At 40.7% G+C, this 22620-nt stretch overlaps 1 protein-coding gene and 1 pseudogene across 1 annotated transcript; both read left to right on the top strand.

Annotated features, from left to right (window-relative positions):
* The first annotated feature begins 4743 nt into the window (after positions 1-4743).
* LOC122756578 lies at positions 4744-6925 on the top strand (annotated as a pseudogene).
* A 13140-nt stretch (positions 6926-20065) lies between these two features.
* On the top strand, positions 20066-22257 carry LOC122756576 (the record flags this gene model as incomplete). Its single annotated transcript, XM_044006673.1, has 2 exons — positions 20066-20641; positions 20774-22257. Coding segments are annotated over 2 exons (2060 nt in total), but the record flags the coding sequence as incomplete, so codon positions are not given.
* Positions 22258-22620: the final 363 nt, after the last annotated feature.

The raw sequence follows: 22620 nt of genomic DNA, 5'->3' as shown, positions 1-22620 counted from the left end.
AGCACAGAACCCATCTACAATCAAGATGGCTTTTCGGAATATGATATCCAAAGGCCGTGCTCCAGGTAAGAACTAAAAAAAAACAGTCATATTTAATATCAATTTAATTTCATATTCAGCGCTTTTCGAACCGTAAATGAACCGCACCCAAACCCCATACCCTCCAAGTTCCGCATCGACAATGTTGTTCCGGACTTTGGACTCGAGGAGAATTCTAACGTGCTTCCCAAAAACTGGCAAATGCCACCTCCAAGTTCATCAAGGATTATCAAGAGTCGACGATGCCCCAACGAAGGAAAAATATCTCCAAATGTGCGTCAAACTGTTCCAAAACCTACCGTCGATACAGAACCCTCACCGCTGACACCCATCAAGGGGACTTTGGTGGATGAGTATGATACAGATCTGCTGTCGTCAGAGGATATTTGGAAGATCTATATGGATGTGAAGAAGGGGCTTATAAAGCCCTCGGATGCTATATATCCTTTGTTTTGCATGGAGTATTCGGGGGCTTCCCAAAACTCCACCTCCGAGTTTAACGGAATCTCAAAACTCCAATGAATTTCCTCCGAAAACAGTTCGAGTTAACAAAAACCTATATAAAAAGAATTCTTTTGAAACTGGTTTTGGGAGGAAAGTCGGAAAAAATGAGTGGCGGGTCTTGGATCAGTGGATAGAATCGGAGGGGCTCAACGGATCCTATAATGATATAGAAGAATCGGATTCAAAGGGAAAGGTCGATAGTGACGCCAAGAAGCCTCGGATTCTGGACAATGAAGATGTCGCCTTTGCTAGCTTCACCATTGGAATCGAAGAGGAGCGGGCCATCAACGGATCCCATAATGATATAGAAGAATCGGATTCAAAGGGAATGGTCGATAGTGACGCCAAGAAGCCTCGGATTCTGGACAATGAAGATGTCGCCTTTGCTAGCTCACCATTGGAATCGAAGAGCAGCGGGCAATCAAGGAATGGATAAAATCGGAGGGCCTCAACGAACCCCACAGTGATATAGAAGAGTTTGATATGTTATTAAGCCTAGCAAGGGAACATGAGAAGAATCGGGATCTTCTGCTTGAGTTACTAAAGCCCAAGGATCTTATCTCCCAGGAAAAGGATGTTTGGAAAAAGTTTTCTCCAAAGGTGTTCGAAATGCCGCAGAAACCTGATTCCGTAGAGCCTGAGTTGTGGAAACCCCCACCCAACGAAAAGGTTTCCGTTGAAAATATTCCAGAAAAGAACCAGAGAAGCAACTGAATTCATTGTGGAAAAACCAGAAAAGCCAGTTATCCTCGAGGTCAAAGACATTAAAACATTACCCCGAGGCCCAAGGCTGAGGAAGCTACCCAGAGTTGGGTACAGCAATGCAGTGAAACCATTTCCCAACAATTGCAACTCCTCATCTATGAGGACAGTTCCAACAATCAAACTGTGCAGAACCAGAGGCCATTGACTTCGAAACCGAGATCAGCAAGGAGCAATGAAGCCCCGAGTCCTGGGAGAAAGCAACAGAAATGTCTCAGCGGAGACTGGATGGCAGAACAGCTTCACAGTTTTCCTCGAGGACTTCGAGTACATCATTGACCAACCATGACGGAGTTCAGAGACCCCCAAGCTAAGAGACTCCGCTCAAAGTGGAACCAGCAGTTTGGATCAAAATCGGTGGAGAATTTGAAGAGATGTCTTCTGCTTCCGCCTCTGCCAATCACTTGGACAGTGCCTCCAGAGATTAGAATCCTAAGGCGTCCCAAAAGGCGCAAGGTCGAGGAATTTCGCATGCACGTCGATATGAATTTTTGCAAAATGTATTGCCACACTGAGTATGATAAGAACTTGGATCTGCAAAATACGGTTAGGTTCCTGAGAAACGCCGTTTACAATAACGACATCGATGTGATCCAAATCGGTATGAGGCCACACAGATAGCCTGGATTTGGTCCGATGGCAGTGTCTTGATAATCAATGGAAAAGGCCATGCGATGCTTGCGGAAACACAAAGGGATCTGATGTTTAGGACCCTTGGGAGGGCGAACTTCAAAGCCGACCCCTCAAACAAGCTTCTACATCTGCGTCTCATTTCCTGCGCCCACTTTCCATTTGGAATCTCTTTGCCGGTCTTCACTGCGTTAAGCGTTCTTTCTCCAGAGCCCCATATGAAGTATGTCTACTACGTGGACAAGGCAGTTCCCGGGGGTGGCGGCCCGTGTTCATGAGACGGGAATGGTCCAGGTGTTTGCCATGACCACGGGTGAGGCGGATAATATGCTGAAGAAGCTGTACCTTCTTACGGCCAATCACCGAAAGGCCACCAAAGACGTCATCAAAAAGAAACCGATGGACTACGACTGACCAAAAAAAAATGTAACTTACGAGTTACAAACAGAATGATGTAAGGATGTGATCAAAAATAGAATAGTAATTGTAATAAAGCTGAGAACGCTTTGGTAAACAATTCAATGGCTCAAAAGTCGGTTCAATCATTATTTTGTTCTTTAGAATAAATAGGCGTGGAATTCTTGCTCTGCTATCAGATATCGTTACTCTGCTATTGATTAGATTTTAATTAAACATCGATTTTACAAAGATTATACATACTGCAGAATTGCTAAGCCAACTTCTCACTAGTATCAATATACCCTCTGCCAGGGTGTGCAAAGTAAGCAGTATAACTATGTATCCTCCAAATATTTTCTGTCCCCCTAAGCAGTTTTTAATTTTGTAGTCATGCAAATTTCGTTTCCTTTCCTTGGCTTGAACATTTGTCTCAGCAGAAGTTAATTGGTTTTTTTGCGGAAGAAGTGCCGCTCGAGACGTCGACTTGGGGGACTTTTTTCCCCTTTTAGTTGCTCCCGGGGTGGTTTTGTCGAATCCAAAATGCCCTATATCATCGTGACTTGTCCGTACTGTACGCCACCTAACTGCCGTTGGAACAACGAAAGCCTTTCCATTTTCGACTTTGCATACAGAAGGTGATTTTCAATGACGTAATCAGCTTGAAGTTGCTTTGACTGATCCATATGTCGTTGACCCTTTAAGACGGCGATAATCTCAGCAAGCGTTTGGTCATGTAGTTGCATAGTCAAAGCCAGTCGTCAATGTCAGTTATTATAGTGCGTACTATTTCATCTAGAGGTATCTGAGAACTTAAGTCCGGAGTACGACTCAAGGCGTCAACGTGAGCCATTTTGCTACCATCTCGGTGAATGAATTCACAATCGTAGTCCAAGATCTTGATCCACCAACGAGCTACCTGAGGTATTAATTCTGTATTCACCTTAACTTTGGCAATAGCAGAACTATCAGTAATAAGATGAAACGGTTTACGTAACGAAACGGTAAGCGTCTCTACTACGGCCAATGTCTCGAATTTGTAGCTGTGGTACTTACTTTCAGCTGCTGTACAATGTAGGCTGTGAAAGATAAGTTTCAAATTCCGAGACCACACCACACAAAAATATATTGCAGCATTTCAAATTAAAGAAAAACAGCCTTAAAAACATTGCAAGAATGTTTGGGGGATTTAGTTTGAGCTGAAAACAAACGTTTGCTTATATTTTGTAGCGTGCCATTGCAACTAAATGGAAAATGAGAAATTTATAGAAATTCAAATGCAATGGCTGCCCCAAGTAAAGCTGGCTTAAAGACCCGGGCTCCGAATGGGTTACGTTACGGAATCAAACCAAAAAAGAGAGAACGCTATAACCGAGTTCCCCGACTATCTGATACCCGTTACTCAGCTAGTGGAAGTGCGAAGGAGAATCTTCAACACTGACGGTTTTTGGTGGTTTGTGGGCGTTAGAAAGGGGGGTGGCAAAAAGTTTTTTGGCCAATCGATAGAAATTTACAAGACTAATACAAAAATTAAAAAATATCAAAACAAAAAGTGCGGGCGTGTCAGGTTTGGGCGGTTTGTGGGCGTTAGATTGGGCGTGGCAAAAATTTTTTTGGCAGATCGATAGAAATTCATAAGACTAAAGCAAAACTGAAAAAATATCAAAACATTTTTCAAAATTGTGGGCATGGCAGTTTTGGGCGGTTTGTGGGCGTAAAAGTGGGCGTGGCAGCATGAATCAACAAACTTGCGCTGCGTCTATGTCTCTGGAGTCTGCGTGCTTAATCTCAACTTTCTAGCTTATGTAGTTCTCGACGTTCATACGGACAGACGGACATGGCCATATCGACTCGGCTATTGATTCTTATCAAGAATATATATACTTTATATGGTCGAAAACGCTTCGTTCTGCCCGTTACATACTTGTCAACGTATCTAGTATACCCTTTTACTCTACGAGTAAAAACCTAACCCAATAGAAACAATATATGATAAAAATTTTATTTAAATAGTTTAATAATTTTCACAACGATAATATACAATTCTGTCGTTCCGATAGGATATATTTCAAACAAATAACTTAAGGTTGCCACCCATAGAGTTGTAGAGTGCGTGGAAAAATTTGGCATCTAAAAATTCAGTACGATTACATTTCGAACAAAATGCCACGTACTTCTTTATTTGATGTAGATGATGACCAACAGTTTCTTAAAATGGCCAGCGGTGATGCGGTAAACTATCCTAAGAAAAAAAACACAGAACCCATCTACAATCAAGATGGCTTTTCGGAATATGATATCCAAAGGCCGTGCTCCAGGTAAGAACTAAAAAAAAACAGTCATATTTAATATCAATTTAATTTCATATTCAGCGCTTTTCGAACCGTAAATGAACCGCACCCAAACCCCATACCCTCCAAGTTCCGCATCGACAATGTTGTTCCGGACTTTGGACTCGAGGAGAATTCTAACGTGCTTCCCAAAAACTGGCAAATGCCACCTCCAAGTTCATCAAGGATTATCAAGAGTCGACGATGCCCCAACGAAGGAAAAATATCTCCAAATGTGCGTCAAACTGTTCCAAACCTACCGTCGATACAGAACCCTCACCGCTGACACCCATCAAGGGGACTTTGGTGGATGAGTATGATACAGATCTGCTGTCGTCAGAGGATATTTGGAAGATCTATATGGATGTGAAGAAGGGGCTTATAAAGCCCTCGGATGCTATATATCCTTGTTTTGCATGGAGTATTCGGGGGCTTCCAAAACTCCACCTCCGAGTTTAACGGAATCTCAAAACTCCAATGAATTTCCTCCGAAAACAGTTCGAGTTAACAAAAACCTATATAAAAAGAATTCTTTTGAAACTGGTTTTGGGAGGAAAGTCGGAAAAAATGAGTGGCGGGTCTTGGATCAGTGGATAGAATCGGAGGGGCTCAACGGATCCTATAATGATATAGAAGAATCGGATTCAAAGGGAAAGGTCGATAGTGACGCCAAGAAGCCTCGGATTCTGGACAATGAAGATGTCGCCTTTGCTAGCTTCACCATTGGAATCGAAGAGGAGCGGGCCATCAACGGATCCCATAATGATATAGAAGAATCGGATTCAAAGGGAAACGTCGATAGTGACGCCAAGAAGCCTCGGATTCTGGACAATGAAGATGTCGCCTTTGCTAGCTTCACCATTGGAATCGAAGAGCAGCGGGCAATCAAGGAATGGATAAAATCGGAGGGCCTCAACGAACCCCACAGTGATATAGAAGAGTTTGATATGTTATTAAGCCTAGCAAGGGAACATGAGAAGAATCGGGATCTTTTGCTTGAGTTACTAAAGCCCAAGGATCTTATCTCCCAGGAAAAGGATGTTTGGAAAAAGTTTTCTCCAAAGGTGTTCGAAATGCCGCAGAAACCTGATTCCGTAGAGCCTGAGTTGTGGAAACCCCCACCCAACGAAAAGGTTTCCGTTGAAAATATTCCAGAAAAGGAACCAGAGAAAGCAACTGAATTCATTGTGGAAAAACCAGAAAAGCCAGTTATCCTCGAGGTCAAAGACATTAAAACATTACCCCCGAGGCCCAAGGCTGAGGAAGCTACACAGAGTTGGGTACAGCAATGCAGTGAAACCATTTCCCAACAATTGCAACTCCTCATCTATGAGGACAGTTCCAACAATCAAACTGATGCAGAACCAGAGGCCATTGACTTCGAAACCGAGATCAGCAAGGACCAAATGAAGCCCCGAGTCCTGGGAGAAAGCAACAGAAATGTCTCAGCGGAGACTGGATGGCAGAACAGCTTCACAGTTTTCCTCGAGGACTTCGAGTACATCATTGACCAAACCATGACGGAGTTCCGGGACCCCCAAGCTAAGAGACTCCGCTCAAAGTGGAACCAGCAGTTTGGATCAAAATCGGTGGAGAATTTGAGGAGATGTCTTCTGCTTCCGCCTCTGCCAGATCACTTGGACCAGTGCCTTCAGAGGATTAGAATCCTAAGGCGTCCCAAAAGGCGCAAGGTCGAGGAATTTCGCATGCACGTCGATATGAATTTTTGCAAAATGTATTGCACACTGAGTATGAATAAGAACTTGGATCTGCAAAATACGGTTAGGTTCCTAAGAAACGCCGTTTACAATAACGACATCGATGTGATCCAAATCCGGTATGAGGCCACACAGATAGCCTGGATTTGGTCCGATGGCAGTGTCTTGATAATCAATGGAAGAGGCCATGCGATGCTTGCGGAAACACAAAGGGATCTGATGTTTAGGACCCTTGGGAGGGCGAACTTCAAAGCCGACCCCTCAAACAAGCTTCTACATCTGCGTCTCATTTCCTGCGCCCACTTTCCATTTGGGATCTCTTTGCCGGTGTTCACTGCGTTAAGCGTTCTTTCTCCAGAGCCCCATATGAAGTATGTCTACTACGTGGACAAGGCAGTTCCCGGGGTGGCGGCCCGTGTTCATGAGACGGGAATGGTCCAGGTGTTTGCCATGACCACGGGTGAGGCGGATAATATGCTGAAGAAGCTGTACCTTCTTACGGCCAATCACCGAAAGGCCACCAAAGACGTCATCAAAAAGAAACCAATGGACTACGACTGACCAAAAAAAAATGTAACTTACGAGTTACAAACAGAATGATGTAAGGATGTGATCAAAAATAGAATAGTAATTGTAATAAAGCTGAGAACGCTTTGGTAAACAATTCAATGGCTCAAAAGTCGGTTCAATCATTATTTTGTTCTTTAGAATAAATAGGCGTGGAATTCTTGCTCTGCTATCAGATATCGTTACTCTGCTATTGATTAGATTTTAATTAAACATCGATTTTACAAAGATTATACATACTGCAGAATTGCTAAGCCAACTTCTCACTAGTATCAATATACCCTTTGCCAGGGTGTGCAAAGTAAGCAGTATAACTATGTATCCTCCAAATATTTTCTGTCCCCCAAAGCAGTTTTTAATTTTGTAGTCATGCAAATTTCGTTTCCTATCCTTGGCTTGAACATTTGTCTCAGCAGAAGTTAATTGGTTTTTTTGCGGAAGAAGTGCCGCTTGAGACGTCGACTTGGGGGACTTTTTTCCCCTTTTAGTTGCTCCCGGGGTAGTTTTTTTGATGCTGTGGCTTTGGCGTTGGTTGGTGTCTTGGTGGAAAACAGAAGGCTTAAAAGGGGATACACAAAGGATTTGAGCAATCAAGTGCGCTTTTGAGCACGCAGACCGATAACAGTTTTATTCACGCTCGCTTTTTCCAGCCTCTTATTTTCCTGGGACCTGCCATTACGTTGAGGGCTAAGAAGGAAATGTGCTTCGTTTGTTTCAAAGTCATAACTATGCTGGGTTTTCAATATGCGCCCAAAGGAACCCACACGTGTGCGCCATAAAGTCCCATAAGGAAAGAAAAAGGAAAAAGGGAAAAATAAGTAAGGAAACGGGGCATACAACTTCAAGTAGTTGGGTCCAAATGTCTGCACGGCTTTAGCCAGCAAAAACAATACGGCCCGGAAGGCGGACACAGAAAAAAGAATTCCGAGCGGTCTGGCTTTTTTCTTAAGTTTCACTTGAACGTCGAGCGCACACACGCAAGCACTCGGGTGAAGGGACATTTAAATTCTGCAGCGGAATGCACCTATGGGCATAGGGGATTCCGGGCTCGGGGCATTTTAATCATAAGACTCTGGTGCCTTTCTAGCCCAAGAGCCAATACGAATTTCGCCCACTTAATTCAATGCATATTCGCCCAGCATCCAGTTTGATTGAGCTTAAGAATGCACTTACAAGCAGCTGTACTTCGTGAACGAGGCAGTTCCTGAGCTAAAAGGATAATAATCAGAGATAAGGCAGGAGACGAAGGAAAGTCGGATGCAGCTACAGTCGCCCCTTAGGCCAAAAGGATGGTCTGGAAAAAACAGGGAAGCGGCTTGTAAGCCATTCCACAGCCACATACCTGCAAACAGGACCAACCAAAGCCAGAAAGCAGGTTAAAAGAGCCCGGAAGAAAGACAGGCAAGCAACAATGGAAGGGCTACCAAAAGGCAACTTCCAGCATAATACATGAATAAATACAAGAAACAATAACACCAATAGTATTATTTACATGAAAAAATGTGCATCAACACAAAGGCTTCGGCGCCAGGACTAGACTTAGGCTTTTCTTTTTGTTTCACGATGCTCGCTTCCTTCGAACAGGACCTAATAGGTTCAGTCGTCTTGGCCGAACACACAGGGCGTAGTCTGGAATGCGTATAAGTGAAATAATAGGTGAATACCTTCTAACTTTTTGAAATACCGTATTGCATATTTCCATACTCTATACAATTTACTAGTCTTTTTATTTTAAAAAATCCCTTTAAATGCTAAATAACGTTAAATTTATTCGCTATATTCTTCCTAGTATCCAGACATTTTGTTCTTTTCTGCCTAAAGTGTTTAGAGACTTGGCTCAGCTATTATTGCCAGAATTCGGCTGTCTCCAGATAGCTTCACATACCTCCGTGCTAGCAGAAAGGGATAGGCTTTTGCATTTAATCTTATGAATCTTTGAACATACTTTAGCACTTTGACACTTTTGCCCATCGCCTGCGGCGGCGACAGAGTCAAGCGATGGCAAACAGTTTTTGGTCGGATTTTTAGACTTTGCTAGCAGCACCAGAGTGCCATTAGTGTGTGGTAAGGGGGATCCAAGCGGATCCAGGGAAGCTGAGGTCCTCATTTATGTGTGGCGACTTTGGAAAGTACCCGAGAGTGTTGGCAGTTGATGGGAAAATGCGGCTTTTAGATGGTGTATGAATAAATACTACGTGCCTGAGTGGCACAGTGTTATGGTATATCTATGGCGTATTTTCGCAATAGCTACTTCAATACAGACACTAAAATACAGGCACTAAAAACCTTCCAATTGAATTTGTAGTGACCAACTCAAACTTTACACTGCAATAACTCTTCAAGACACCCTCGCCCTAAATTATAGCAGCTTTTGATAACCCAAAAAGTGAGAGAATTGTCTTAGACCAATCAGAACAGAATATGATCGTACGATTGTACAGCTAGGGAATGGAAAGCCTATAGCAGTGGCCACCGGCATGCAGCTTCCCAGAGCTTAATTCATTATTAGATAAAACCTCTTGGCGAACGCTCATAATTTTTGACGCTGCCCAATTAAACATCATATGCACGTGGAGATATAATTTAATTATATATATTCAATCCAATAAAAACAAGAGTGGGATATTCAAATAAATTTCTGTGTGTGATTTGTGCGAAGTGGAAAAGGTAAAAAGTGCGATATAGTGAGTTCCCATTTTTAACCCAGTTTTCATAGGGATTCGACCCAAGGCTTAAGGAAGGCCAAGGCCTATATAAGGGCATTTGCTCTACAGCCGACTTTCCCCCCCGTCTCGTCGACCCCCGCATCAGTTCATTATTTAAGCCCAGTTCGTTTCAAGAAGAGGCCAAAAGGCCGACATAACCTTCAGCCAAAAAGTTACGCAACCGGCCACTCGCCGAATGGTAACTGGCCAATGGATTGGAAGGCTAGAGCTCATCCAGATTATTCAGCTGTACAGAAGCTTAGACGGGCGGATCCGATTTAATTATATTTGGACATCATCAACATTATACAGTGAGGATCACCTCATATGACCAGCGGAGGTCTAACTTAGTGATTCCGTCTTATCGCAGCGCAGCGTAGCTGACAGCGGTCTTATCGCTGCAGTGCTGCAGTTGCATTTCGGTGTTTTGTTTTGATTCTTAATTTTCTTTTGTATTGCAATTAATAATGAATTAAATACTCGCAGATTGACGGAACTTTTGGCATTTGAATAGGAATTTAAATTAGCACCTTTAAAATTTGACCTACAGCTCGACAATGTCAACGTGAACTTGGGCCCAACTTTACGCACATCATGGAGTGGATATTTAAGGTCGTGAGTACTAAAAAAAACAACAACGATAAAAGACAATTTCATGAATTACCTATATTAAATTCTACAAAATGCCAATCGAACGTATAAATAAAATAAGATCTGCATTTGGCTAAAGATTGTATAATATATTTACTAATTTTATATTCAATTACTTATATCTACTTACTTATACTTTACTTTATATACCTTATTTTACTCACTAAATATAAACGAAAATGAAGAGTTAGAGAATGACTAGGATAATTATATGTAGGTTAAAATTTGTTAGTTTGTAAAAGAGATTTAATGGAACAGTTTACTGAAATGAATTTATATAAATGGAATTATAATTGAAGATATATTGAAAATAATGAATTGTGAATAAATAGATTTAATGGTTTGTCGAGTACTTATGTTGAACACTTTCTTAAATATGTGGTAGAGTTATTTTGAACTTGGCCAAGGGACAATGTAAATATTTTAAGTAGCATTGTCACGGTAGGGAGGGTAAAGACTTAGGGAATTATTAACATCCAAATTCCCAATACTTATCAGAATCTGTAGCTTATCTTCACACGTGTCGGCGTGTATCCGTAGTATCAATATAAAGTAATTTCATTTATTCATCAATTATCCAGTTTGAATATTGTTTTTGAATAAGACGCACTTATTAAATGTAGTAGCGTTTCGTACTATCCTAAGCTAAAAGAACCCCGACCTACGGCGAGCTAGACCCGAGCATAGCAAGAGTGCGCATCTCTAGCGAAGGAAGTACAAGGTCCTCTTTATTAGTAATTGCCACCCACTATTAAAAGACCAGCTAGTTAAAATCTGTCGAACTACGTACACTACACATTTTGGCGCCCAGACATGAAGCCCGACAAGTCCTTAACTTGTTATAGCACACTAAGCTCTAAAGTAATCCATCCACAGTTAAAACACAATATAACTAATTTCAATAAATTAACTTATTGGATTGAGAGCATCGATTTGGAAGGAATAGTAAAATTTAGGAACATGCGATTTAATTTGAAAGAGAATTGATCGACCAAGTGCAACTGTTTCGAATCCACAGAAGCTCATCACCATATGTTTCTTAACTCAACTTTATTTACAATTTGATTTTTTGGAATACATTATACTTACACTTCAATAAGTCCGTATATTGTCCGATTTTCAAGAAAACAAAAGCATGAGGCAATAGACCAGCTACAATCCACTAACAAATAGAGATACAACTAAGATTCTGATAGAAGTGATCGACATAAAGAAAGACAAACCAAATAATTACAACATATCTTAATAACAATAATATGGCAGCCAAACATAGTGCAGGTATTGCATCTGAAGTTTCACATGGCGTTGAAAATAGCTGTGCCATATGTAAAGAAATCTTAGCACCAACCGTTTTGTCAGCAACAACATCGTGCAGGCATACATTTCATAAAAAGTGCATTATAAATCACTTAAAAAGTACACAAACATGTCCAGTTTGCAATGCAGATTGCAACGAATCGAATTTATCTCACTCTAATAACACTCTGTTCGCTGAATTAGATGCTGCAACAGCTGGTACATCTGGCGTAAGCGAGTGTCAGGATAATAATGATATTTTCCCATTAAGGAGAAATACCAGATCAGGCAGGATCCGAGGTACACCTCCTAGACGAGGAGTGTCTACAAGAAATACTTACAGAGGAAATTTGGATAGGATCTTAACAGAACCTCCAACGAATTCTAGTACGGCTCTTAGTACTCACCCAGAGTTGATGAACTTTATCCAGTTTACTGTTAGCCAACAACAGGCTCAACTTATGGATAACCTTACCTCTTATTTAGGGAAGACTATAGAGACATCTATTAAAAGTCATTTGGACAACTTGCAATTACCTCAGCCCACACATACAAATTCCACACCTGACAATATCCAACCAAATACAGATTTGAGCAGGAACGTTTCCAATCAAAATCGGTATTCTCATAATTTAGACAATAATGTAGAAGAAAGAGGCGTAAACAGGAGCAATGCAAGCTCATATGTTAGCCCGGAAAAAGTATCAGGAATTATTCAAAAATGGGGATTAAAATTCGATGGTAGCAAAACAAGCATCAGGATAGATGAATTCATTTACAGGATATGCTCACTTACCAAACAAAATCTAGGTAATGATTATGGACTTCTATGTGACCATTTGTACCTCCTGTTTGCAGGAAAAGCAAGCGATTGGTATTGGAAGTTTCATCGAAACAGTCCAAATTTCGATTGAAACACATTTTGTGGCGAATTTAGGAAGAGATTCGAAGATATAGAGACAGATTATGATATTTGGGAGGGAATCCGAAAACGCAAGCAAGGAGAAAATGAAACATTTGAAGACTTCCAGGAAACCATGGAACGGTTGATTGACAGACTGCAAAATGGAGTTTCTGAAGCACAATTAGTTGAGTTATTGGTTAGAAATTCGAAGCCTAGCTTACATCACGAGTTGCTGCATCTTAAAATCCCAAACAGAGCACAACTCCGTTACGAAGTGCGCAGGCATGAACAGTTTTATAACAATCTCAGAACGTTTAAGCCAAAACCCTATCGCTCCTGCGTGGCAGAATTAACCACTGAAGAAGAGGAGACAGGTTTAGTAAGAGTAGGTGAAGAAGTAAACCAAATTCAACGTCGTAATACCCCAACTTGTTGGAATTGTGACAAACAAGGCCACAGATTTGATGATTGTATGGCTAAAAGAATTATATTTTGTTACGGTTGCGGACTTAAAGAAAAATACAAGCCGACTTGTCCAAACTGTAATCCGGGAAACCGACAAAAGGATGTTTCTCTGAGCAACAAGATACATCCGTAGATTCAGAAGTTGCTAAGTCAAAGCCAACCACTGGAATTCAGGAGATAGAACCTTTAGGTCAGCCTGATATTCATTATTCCTTTATACCCTTACACATAAGAATTCAAAATTACAATAATAAGCGTAGAGAAATATTTGGTAAAGTAGATAGTATAGGGACTCATTTAAAACCCAGACGATCTACTAGCCGATTGAGAGAATTTTGGAAGAAGGTTCGTCGTGACCGGCAGAAACTTATTTCCGCTATAGTACTTAGCTCTGACCAAAGACTCTATACGGATATTAATATAGAGGGTCAAGATTACAAGGCTTTATTAGATTCTGGAGCAACAATAAGTTGTGTAGGCGGATTAGCTGCTCAGAATTTCCTTAAACACAACAACGTAAAAAAATGTTCTGGCGAAATTCGCGCTGCGAACGGAACAAAAAGCAAAGTAGTGTCAAAACTTACAACTTCCATTAAGTATGGAGATACTTGAATTATTTATAATACCAGAACTTCAACAGGATGTATATTTAGGCATTGATTTTTGGCAAAAGTTTGGATTACTAAATAAAATTACGAGCAATCCGAACATTGCTGAGTTAGACATCGGTACTTTGGATGATGATGAAGATTCTCCAAAATATCATGAGCTGAACGAAGGAGAAAGACTTCGGCTGGAGACAGTAATAAAAACATTTCCATCCTTTGCTTCCGAAGGTTTAGGTCGTACTACCTTGTCCACACATAGCATTGATATAGGAAATGCGAGTCCTGTTAAACAACGGCATTGGCCAGTTTCACCTGCCATTGAAAAGCTGATGTTCGCTGAAGTGGATAACATGCTAGCCTTAGATGTTATCGAAGAGTCAACTAGCGCTTGGAGCAGTAATTGCGTGTTAGTAAAGAAAGGAGACAAGAACCGTCTATGTCTTGATTCTAGAGAGGTAAACAAGGTTACTCAGCGGGACGCATATCCTCTACCTCATATAGACGGCATCTTAAGCCGGTTACCACCAGCTAAATTTATAAGTGGTATCGACATGAAGCATGCATACTGGCAGATACCGCTCGACGAAAATTCTAAGCAATACACTGCGTTTACAATACCGAATAGACCGCTATATCAGTATAAAATTATGCCCTTTGGTCTCTGTAACGCGGCCCAAACTCTTTGTCGTCTTATGGATCGAGTCATTCCAGCTCATCTTAGGAATAGGGTATTTGTTTATCTGGACGACTTATTAGTTTTGTCCGAGGATTTTGAATCCCATATGCTTTTACTACAGGAGATAGCTTTATGCTTACGTAAAGCAAATCTCTTATCAATGTCAGCAAATCTAAATTTTGTATGAAGGAGATCACATATCTCGGCTTTATAATTGGGAATGGACAAATAAGAACCAACCCAGATAAGGTTAAAGCGATAGTAGAATTTCCGCAAACAACTTCGATTAAGCAGTTGCGAAGATTTCTAGGATTAGCGGGATGGTACCGACGGTTTGTAGAAAACTTTGCCACTATTAGTTTTCCGTTGACGGAACTTCTTAAAAAGAAGAATACGCTTGAATGGAACGAAGAGGCTCGAACCGCTTTTGAAAACTTGAAATCATGTCTGCCTCGCCAATTCTCATAACACCAGATTTTTCCAAGCAATTCATTTTGTTGTGTGACGCCAGCTCTTTTGGTGTTGGTTGCGTACTGGCTCAGGAGCGAGACGGAGTAGAACTTCCGATTTCGTATATGTCCGAAAAATTATCCAAAGCGCAACGTAACTATTCAGTTTCAGAATTAGAATGTCTTGCCGTTATAAAAGGAATTAAAAAATTCCGCGCGTATATTGAGGGCCAGGATAACTGACCATGCAGCCCTCCAATGGCAGATGCGACAGAAGGATTTATCAGGAAGGTTAGCTCGATGGTCAATGAAGTTGAGAACGTTTACGTTCACTATAAAACATCGTAGCGGTTCCCAGAATGTCGTTGCAGACACCTTATCCAGACAGAACGAACCAGCCATCGATGAATTTTGTCAAAATGGGCCCATAGTTGACGTAGATTCTCCACATTTCAAATCCACGGAATACTTGGACTTAATAAAGACAATAGCTAACAATCAATCAAGATTTCCCGATCTACAAATCCGGGATGGATATATTTACAAAAGAACTACTTTTGTATCAGACGATATAAAGCAAGAAAATCCATGGAAACTATGGATACCTTCGGCTTTAGTGCCCGATATATTATTTCAGGCTCATGATGCACCAAGTTCATCTCATTGTGGCATGAGTAAAACTGTTGAAAAACTAAAAAGATATTTGTTTTGGCCTTGTATGGTTACACAAATACGCAACTATATATCCAATTGTGTAATTTGTCGTACCACGAAAAGTCCAAACACGGTTCTAAAACCGCCAATGGGTAAACCGTTAACCTCAGACAGACCATTCCAAAAATTATATATTGACCTCTTAGGCCCATACCCTCGCACAAAAAAAGGTCACATAGGTTTGCTGATTGTCGTTGATCATAACACCCGTTTCCACTTTTTGTTACCTCTTAAGAAGTTCACCGCTCCTAAAATCTGTGATTACTTAAAGGGGGCTATATTCTATACGTTTGGCGTTCCAGAAGTAATACTTTCCGATAATGGCAGTCAGTTTAAGTCAAGCTATTTCCAAGCTTTTCTTACTAGTTTTGGCGTACAGCAAAAACTTACAGCCATATATTCTCCACAGGCTAACGCGAGTGAAAGACTTAACAGATCAGTGTTAGCCGCTGTAAGAGCTTATATAGGGAAAGATCACACAAATTGGGATGATAACTTAGACGCTATTAGCGGATCTTTAAGAGCGTCGTTACATAGAAGCACAGGTTCGTCACCTTACTTCCTGACATTTGGACAAAATTTGATCCTTAACGGCAAGGACTATAGTCTCCTGCGTACTCTAAATATGTTAGCGGACGACACTCGGTTGTCTAAACCGGAGGCTTTGGAACTGCAGAGACGGCAAGCTAAACTGAACCTAAACCGAGCACATGAAGAAAACGCGAATAGATACAATCTACGCACTCGGCAGATAGAATTTAAAAACGGCGATTTCGTTTACGCTAGGAACTTTTCACAAAGTAATGCCGTAAAGAAATTCAGTAGTAAATTGGCACCCGTATTTATCCCAGCTAAAGTTTATAAGAAACGTAGCTCCTACTACTACGAATTAGAGGATGAGAGAGGAAAGAAATTAGGAGTATTCCATTTGAAGGATATACAAGCTAGAAAACAAGGAGTTTCTTCAGATAAGGCTTCCTTGAAATAGTCTCGTTACCCTTATCTGTGGGTGTAGTGACCAACTCAAACTTTACACTGCAATAACTCTTCAAGACACCCTCGCCCTAAATTATAGCAGCTTTTGATAACCCAAAAAGTGAGAGAATTGTCTTAGACCAATCAGAACAGAATATGATCGTACGATTGTACAGCTAGGGAATGGAAAGCCTATAGCAGTGGCCACCGGCATGCAGCTTCCCAGAGCTTAATTCATTATTAGATAAAACCTCTTGGCGAACGCTCATAATTTTGACGCTGCCCAATTAAACATCATATGCACGTGGAGATATAATTTAATTATATATATTCAATCCAATAAAAACAAGAGTGGGATATTCAAATAAATTTCTGTGTGTGATTTGTGCGAAGTGGAAAAGGTAAAAAGTGCGATATAGTGAGTTCCCATTTTTAACCCAGTTTTCATAGGGATTCGACCCAAGGCTTAAGGAAGGCCAAGGCCTATATAAGGGCATTTGCTCTACAGCCGACTTTCCCCCCCGTCTCGTCGACCCCCGCATCAGTTCATTATTTAAGCCCAGTTCGTTTCAAGAAGAGGCCAAAAGGCCGACATAACCTTCAGCCAAAAAGTTACGCAACCGGCCACTCGCCGAATGGTAACTGGCCAATGGATTGGAAGGCTAGAGCTCATCCAGATTATTCAGCTGTACAGAAGCTTAGACGGGCGGATCCGATTTAATTATATTTGGACATCATCAACATTATACAGTGAGGATCACCTCATATGACCAGCGGAGGTCTAACTTAGTGATTCCGTCTTATCGCAGCGCAGCGTAGCTGACAGCGGTCTTATCGCTGCAGTGCTGCAGTTGCATTTCGGTGTTTTGTTTTGATTCTTAATTTTCTTTTGTATTGCAATTAATAATGAATTAAATACTCGCAGATTGACGGAACTTTTGGCATTTGAATAGGAATTTAAATTAGCACCTTTAAAATTTGACCTACAGCTCGACAATGTCAACGTGAACTTGGGCCCAACTTTACGCACATCATGGAGTGGATATTTAAGGTCGTGAGTACTAAAAAAAACAACAACGATAAAAGACAATTTCATGAATTACCTATATTAAAATTCTACAAAATGCCAATCGAACGTATAAATAAAATAAGATCTGCATTTGGCTAAAGATTGTATAATATATTTACTAATTTTATATTCAATTACTTATATCTACTTACTTATACTTTACTTTATATACCTTATTTTACTCACTAAATATAAACGAAAATGAAGAGTTAGAGAATGACTAGGATAATTATATGTAGGTTAAAATTTGTTAGTTTGTAAAAGAGATTTAATGGAACAGTTTACTGAAATGAATTTATATAAATGGAATTATAATTGAAGATATATTGAAAAATAATGAATTGTGAATAAATAGATTTAATGGTTTGTCGAGTACTTATGTTGAACACTTTCTTAAATATGTGGTAGAGTTATTTTGAACTTGGCCAAGGGACAATGTAAATATTTTAAGTAGCATTGTCACGGTAGGGAGGGTAAAGACTTAGGGAATTATTAACATCCAAATTCCCAATACTTATCAGAATCTGTAGCTTATCTTCACACGTGTCGGCGTGTATCCGTAGTATCAATATAAAGTAATTTCATTTATTCATCAATTATCCAGTTTGAATATTGTTTTTGAATAAGACGCACTTATTAAATGTAGTAGCGTTTCGTACTAAGCTAAAAGAACCCCGACCTACGGCGAGCTAGACCCGAGCATAGCAAGAGTGCGCATCTCTAGCGAAGGAAGTACAAGGTCCTCTTTATTAGTAATTGCCACCCACTATTAAAAGACCAGCTAGTTAAAATCTGTCGAACTACGTACACTACAAATTCGGGGTGCACCAGATACCAGATTACAGAATGGGAAATCAAAATAAATTTACCATTACAAGTGCTTACTTGTGAATTGTAATATTTAAACAATATATTCTTATACCCTTTACTCGTACAGTTCATGCGTCTGTCCGTCCGTCGAGATCCCAGAAACTGTAAGCTTAAAAGCTAGAAAGTTGTGTATGAGCATGCAGACTCGAGAGACAGAGACCCAGCGCAAGAAATACTTATTCGCTGTATAACGGGTATCTGATAGTCGTAAAACATGACTATATAGTTCTCTCTTGTTTTTAAACGACTCAAAATACAAATACTCAACTTCAAATCTCTCTAAACTAATTGACTGTCATTTAAATCAAATGTTTAAAAGCTTCTAGATAATTTAAAGATAAACTAAAAGCTTAAGTCCGCAATTTAAGGATATTTTACTTATACAAAACATGCACAATTGGTGTGAAAGATAAGTTTCAAATTCCGAGACCACACCACACAAAAATATATGGCAGCATTTCAAATTGAAGAAAAACAGCCTTAAAAACATTGCAAAAATGTTTGGGGGATTTAGTTTGAGCTGAAAACAAACGTTTGCTTATATTTTGTAGCGTGCCATTGCAACTAAATGGAAAATGAGAAATTTATAGAAATTCAAATGCAATGGCTGCCCCAAGTAAAGCTGGCTTAAAGACCCGGGCTCCGAATGGGTTACGTTACGGAATCAAACCAAAAAAGAGAGAACGCTATAACCGAGTTCCCCGACTATCTGATACCCGTTACTCAGCTAGTGGAAGTGCGAAGGAGAATCTTCAACACTGACGGTTTTTGGTGGTTTGTGGGCGTTAGAAAGGGGGGTGGCAAAAAGTTTTTTGGCCAATCGATAGAAATTTACAAGACTAATACAAAAATTTAAAAATATCAAAACATTTTTCAAAAGTGCGGGCGTGGCAGCTTTGGGCGGTTTGTGGGCGTTATTTTGGGCGTGGCCAAAAATTTTTTTTGCAGATCGATATAAATTTATAAGACTAAAGCAAAACTGAAAAAATATCAAAACATTTTTCAAAATTGTGGGCATGGCAGTTTTGGGCGGTTTGTGGGCGTAAAAGTGGGCGTGGCAGCATGAATCAACAAACTTGCGCTGCGTCTATGTCTCTGGAGTCTGCGTGCTTAATCTCAACTTTCTAGCTTTTGTAGTTCTCGACGTTCATACGGACAGACGGACATGGCCATATCGACTCGGCTATTGATTCTTATCAAGAATATATATACTTTATATGGTCGAAAACGCTTCGTTCTGCCCGTTACATACTTGTCAACGAATCTAGTATACCCTTTTACTCTACGAGTAAAAACCTAACCCAATAGAAACAATATATAATATGATAAAAATTTTATTTTAAATAGTTTAATAATTTTCACAACGATAATATACAATTCTGTCGTTCCGATAGGATATATTTCAATCAAATAACTTAAGGTTGCCACCCATAGAGTTGTAGAGTGCGTGGAAAAATTTGGCATCTAAAAATTCAGTACGATTACATTTCTAACAAAAAGCCTTTATTTGATGTATATGATGACCAACAGTTTCTTAAAATGGCCAGCGGTGATGCGGTAAACTATCCTAAGAAAAAGAGCACAGAACCCATCTACAATCAAGATGGCTTTTCGGAATATGATATCCAAAGGCCGTGCTCCAGGTAAGAACTAAAAAAAAACAGTCATATTTAATATCAATTTAATTTCATATTCAGGGCTTTTCGAACCGTAAATGAACCGCACCCAAACCCCATACCCTCCAAGTTCCGCATCGACAATGTTGTTCCGGACTTTGGACTCGAGGAGAATTCTAACGTGCTTCCCAAAAACTGGCAAATGCCACCTCCAAGTTCATCAAGGATTCTCAAGAGTCGACGATGCCCCAACGAAGGAAAAATATCTCCAAATGTGCGTCAAACTGTTCCAAAACCTACCGTCGATACAGAACCCTCACCGCTGACACCCATCAAGGGGACTTTGGTGGATGAGTATGATACAGATCTGCTGTCGTCAGAGGATATTTGGAAGATCTATATGGATGTGAAGAAGGGGCTTATAAAGCCCTCGGATGCTATATATCCTTTGTTTTGCATGGAGTATTCGGGGGCTTCCAAAACTCCACCTCCGAGTTTAACGGAATCTCAAAACTCCAATGAATTTCCTCCGAAAACAGTTCGAGTTAACAAAAACCTATATAAAAATAATTCTTTTGAAACTGGTTTTGGGAGGAAAGTCGGAAAAAATGAGTGGCGGGTCTTGGATCAGTGGATAGAATCGGAGGGGCTCAACGGATCCTATAATGATATAGAAGAATCGGATTCAAAGGGAAAGGTCGATAGTGACGCCAAGTAGCCTCGGATTCTGGACAATGAAGATGTCGCCTTTGCTAGCTTCACCATTGGAATCGAAGAGGAGCGGGCCATCAACGGATCCCATAATGATATAGAAGAATCGGATTCAAAGGGAATGGTCGATAGTGATGCCAAGAAGCCTCGGATTCTGGACAATGAAGATGTCGCCTTTGCTAGCTTCACCATTGGAATCGAAGAGCAGCGGGCAATCAAGGAATGGATAAAATCGGAGGGCCTCAACGAACCCCACAGTGATATAGAAGAGTTTGATATGTTATTAAGCCTAGCAAGGGAACATGAGAAGAATCGGGATCTTCTGCTTGAGTTACTAAAGCCCAAGGATCTTATCTCCCAGGAAAAGGATGTTTGGAAAAAGTTTTCTCCAAAGGTGTTCGAAGTGCCGCAGAAACCTGATTCCGTAGAGCCTGAGTTGTGGAAACCCCCACCCAACGAAAAGGTTTCCGTTGAAAATATTCCAGAAAAGGAACCAGAGAAAGCAACTGAATTCATTGTGGAAAAACCAGAAAAGCCAGTTATCCTCGAGGTCAAAGACATTAAAACATTACCCCCGAGGCCCAAGGCTGAGGAAGCTACCCAGAGTTGGGTACAGCAATGCAGTGAAACCATTTCCCAACAATTGCAACTCCTCATCTATGAGGACAGTTCCAACAATCAAACTGATGCAGAACCAGAGGCCATTGACTTCGAAACCGAGATCAGCAAGGAGCAAATGAAGCCCCGAGTCCTGGGAGAAAGCAACAGAAATGTCTCAGCGGAGACTGGATGGCAGAACAGCTTCACAGTTTTCCTCGAGGACTTCGAGTACATCATTGACCAAACCATGACGGAGTTCAGGGACCACCAAGCTAAGAGACTCCGCTCAAAGTGGAACCAGCAGTTTGGATCAAAATCGGTGGAGAATTTGAGGAGATGTCTTCTGCTTCCGCCTCTGCCAGATCACTTGGACCAGTGCCTCCAGAGGATTAGAATCCTAAGGCGTCCCAAAAGGCGCAAGGTCGAGGAATTTCGCATGCACGTCGATATGAATTTTTGCAAAATGTATTGCACACTGAGTATGAATAAGAACTTGGATCTGCAAAATACGGTTAGGTTCCTAAGAAACGCCGTTTACAATAACGACATCGATGTGATCCAAATCCGGTATGAGGCCACACAGATAGCCTGGATTTGGTCCGATGGCAGTGTCTTGATAATCAATGGAAGAGGCCATGCGATGCTTGCGGAAACACAAAGGGATCTGATGTTTAGGACCCTTGGGAGGGCGAACTTCAAAGCCGACCCCTCAAACAAGCTTCTACATCTGCGTCTCATTTCCTGCGCCCACTTTCCATTTGGGATCTCTTTGCCGGTGTTCACTGCGTTAAGCGTTCTTTCTCCAGAGCTCCATATGAAGTATGTCTACTACGTGGACAAGGCAGTTCCCGGGGTGGCGGCCCGTGTTCATGAGATGGGAATGGTCCAGGTGTTTGCCATGACCACGGGTGAGGCGGATAATATGCTGAAGAAGCTGTACCTTCTTACGGCCAATCACCGAAAGGCAACAAAAGACTTCATCAAAAAGAAACCAATGGACTACGACTGACCAAAAAAAATGTAACTTACGAGTTACAAACAGAATGATGTAAGGATGTGATCAAAAATAGAATAGTAATTGTAATAAAGCTGAGAACGCTTTGGTAAACAATTCAATGACTCAAAAGTCGGTTCAATCATTATTTTGTTCTTTAGAATAAATAGGCGTGGAATTCTTGCTCTGCTATCAGATATCGTTACTCTGCTATTGATTAGATTTTAATTAAACATCGATTTTACAAAGATTATACATACTGCAGAATTGCTAAGCACTAGTATCAATATACCCTCTGCCAGGGTGTGCAAAGTAAGCAGTATAACTATGTATCCTCCAAATATTTTCTGTCCCCAAAGCAGTTTTTAATT

Source organism: Drosophila santomea, unplaced genomic scaffold, assembly GCF_016746245.2.
Source record: "Drosophila santomea strain STO CAGO 1482 unplaced genomic scaffold, Prin_Dsan_1.1 Segkk24_quiver_pilon_scaf, whole genome shotgun sequence".
Taxonomy (NCBI): domain Eukaryota; kingdom Metazoa; phylum Arthropoda; class Insecta; order Diptera; family Drosophilidae; genus Drosophila; species Drosophila santomea.
This window is presented reverse-complemented; position numbering and strand designations above follow the sequence as displayed.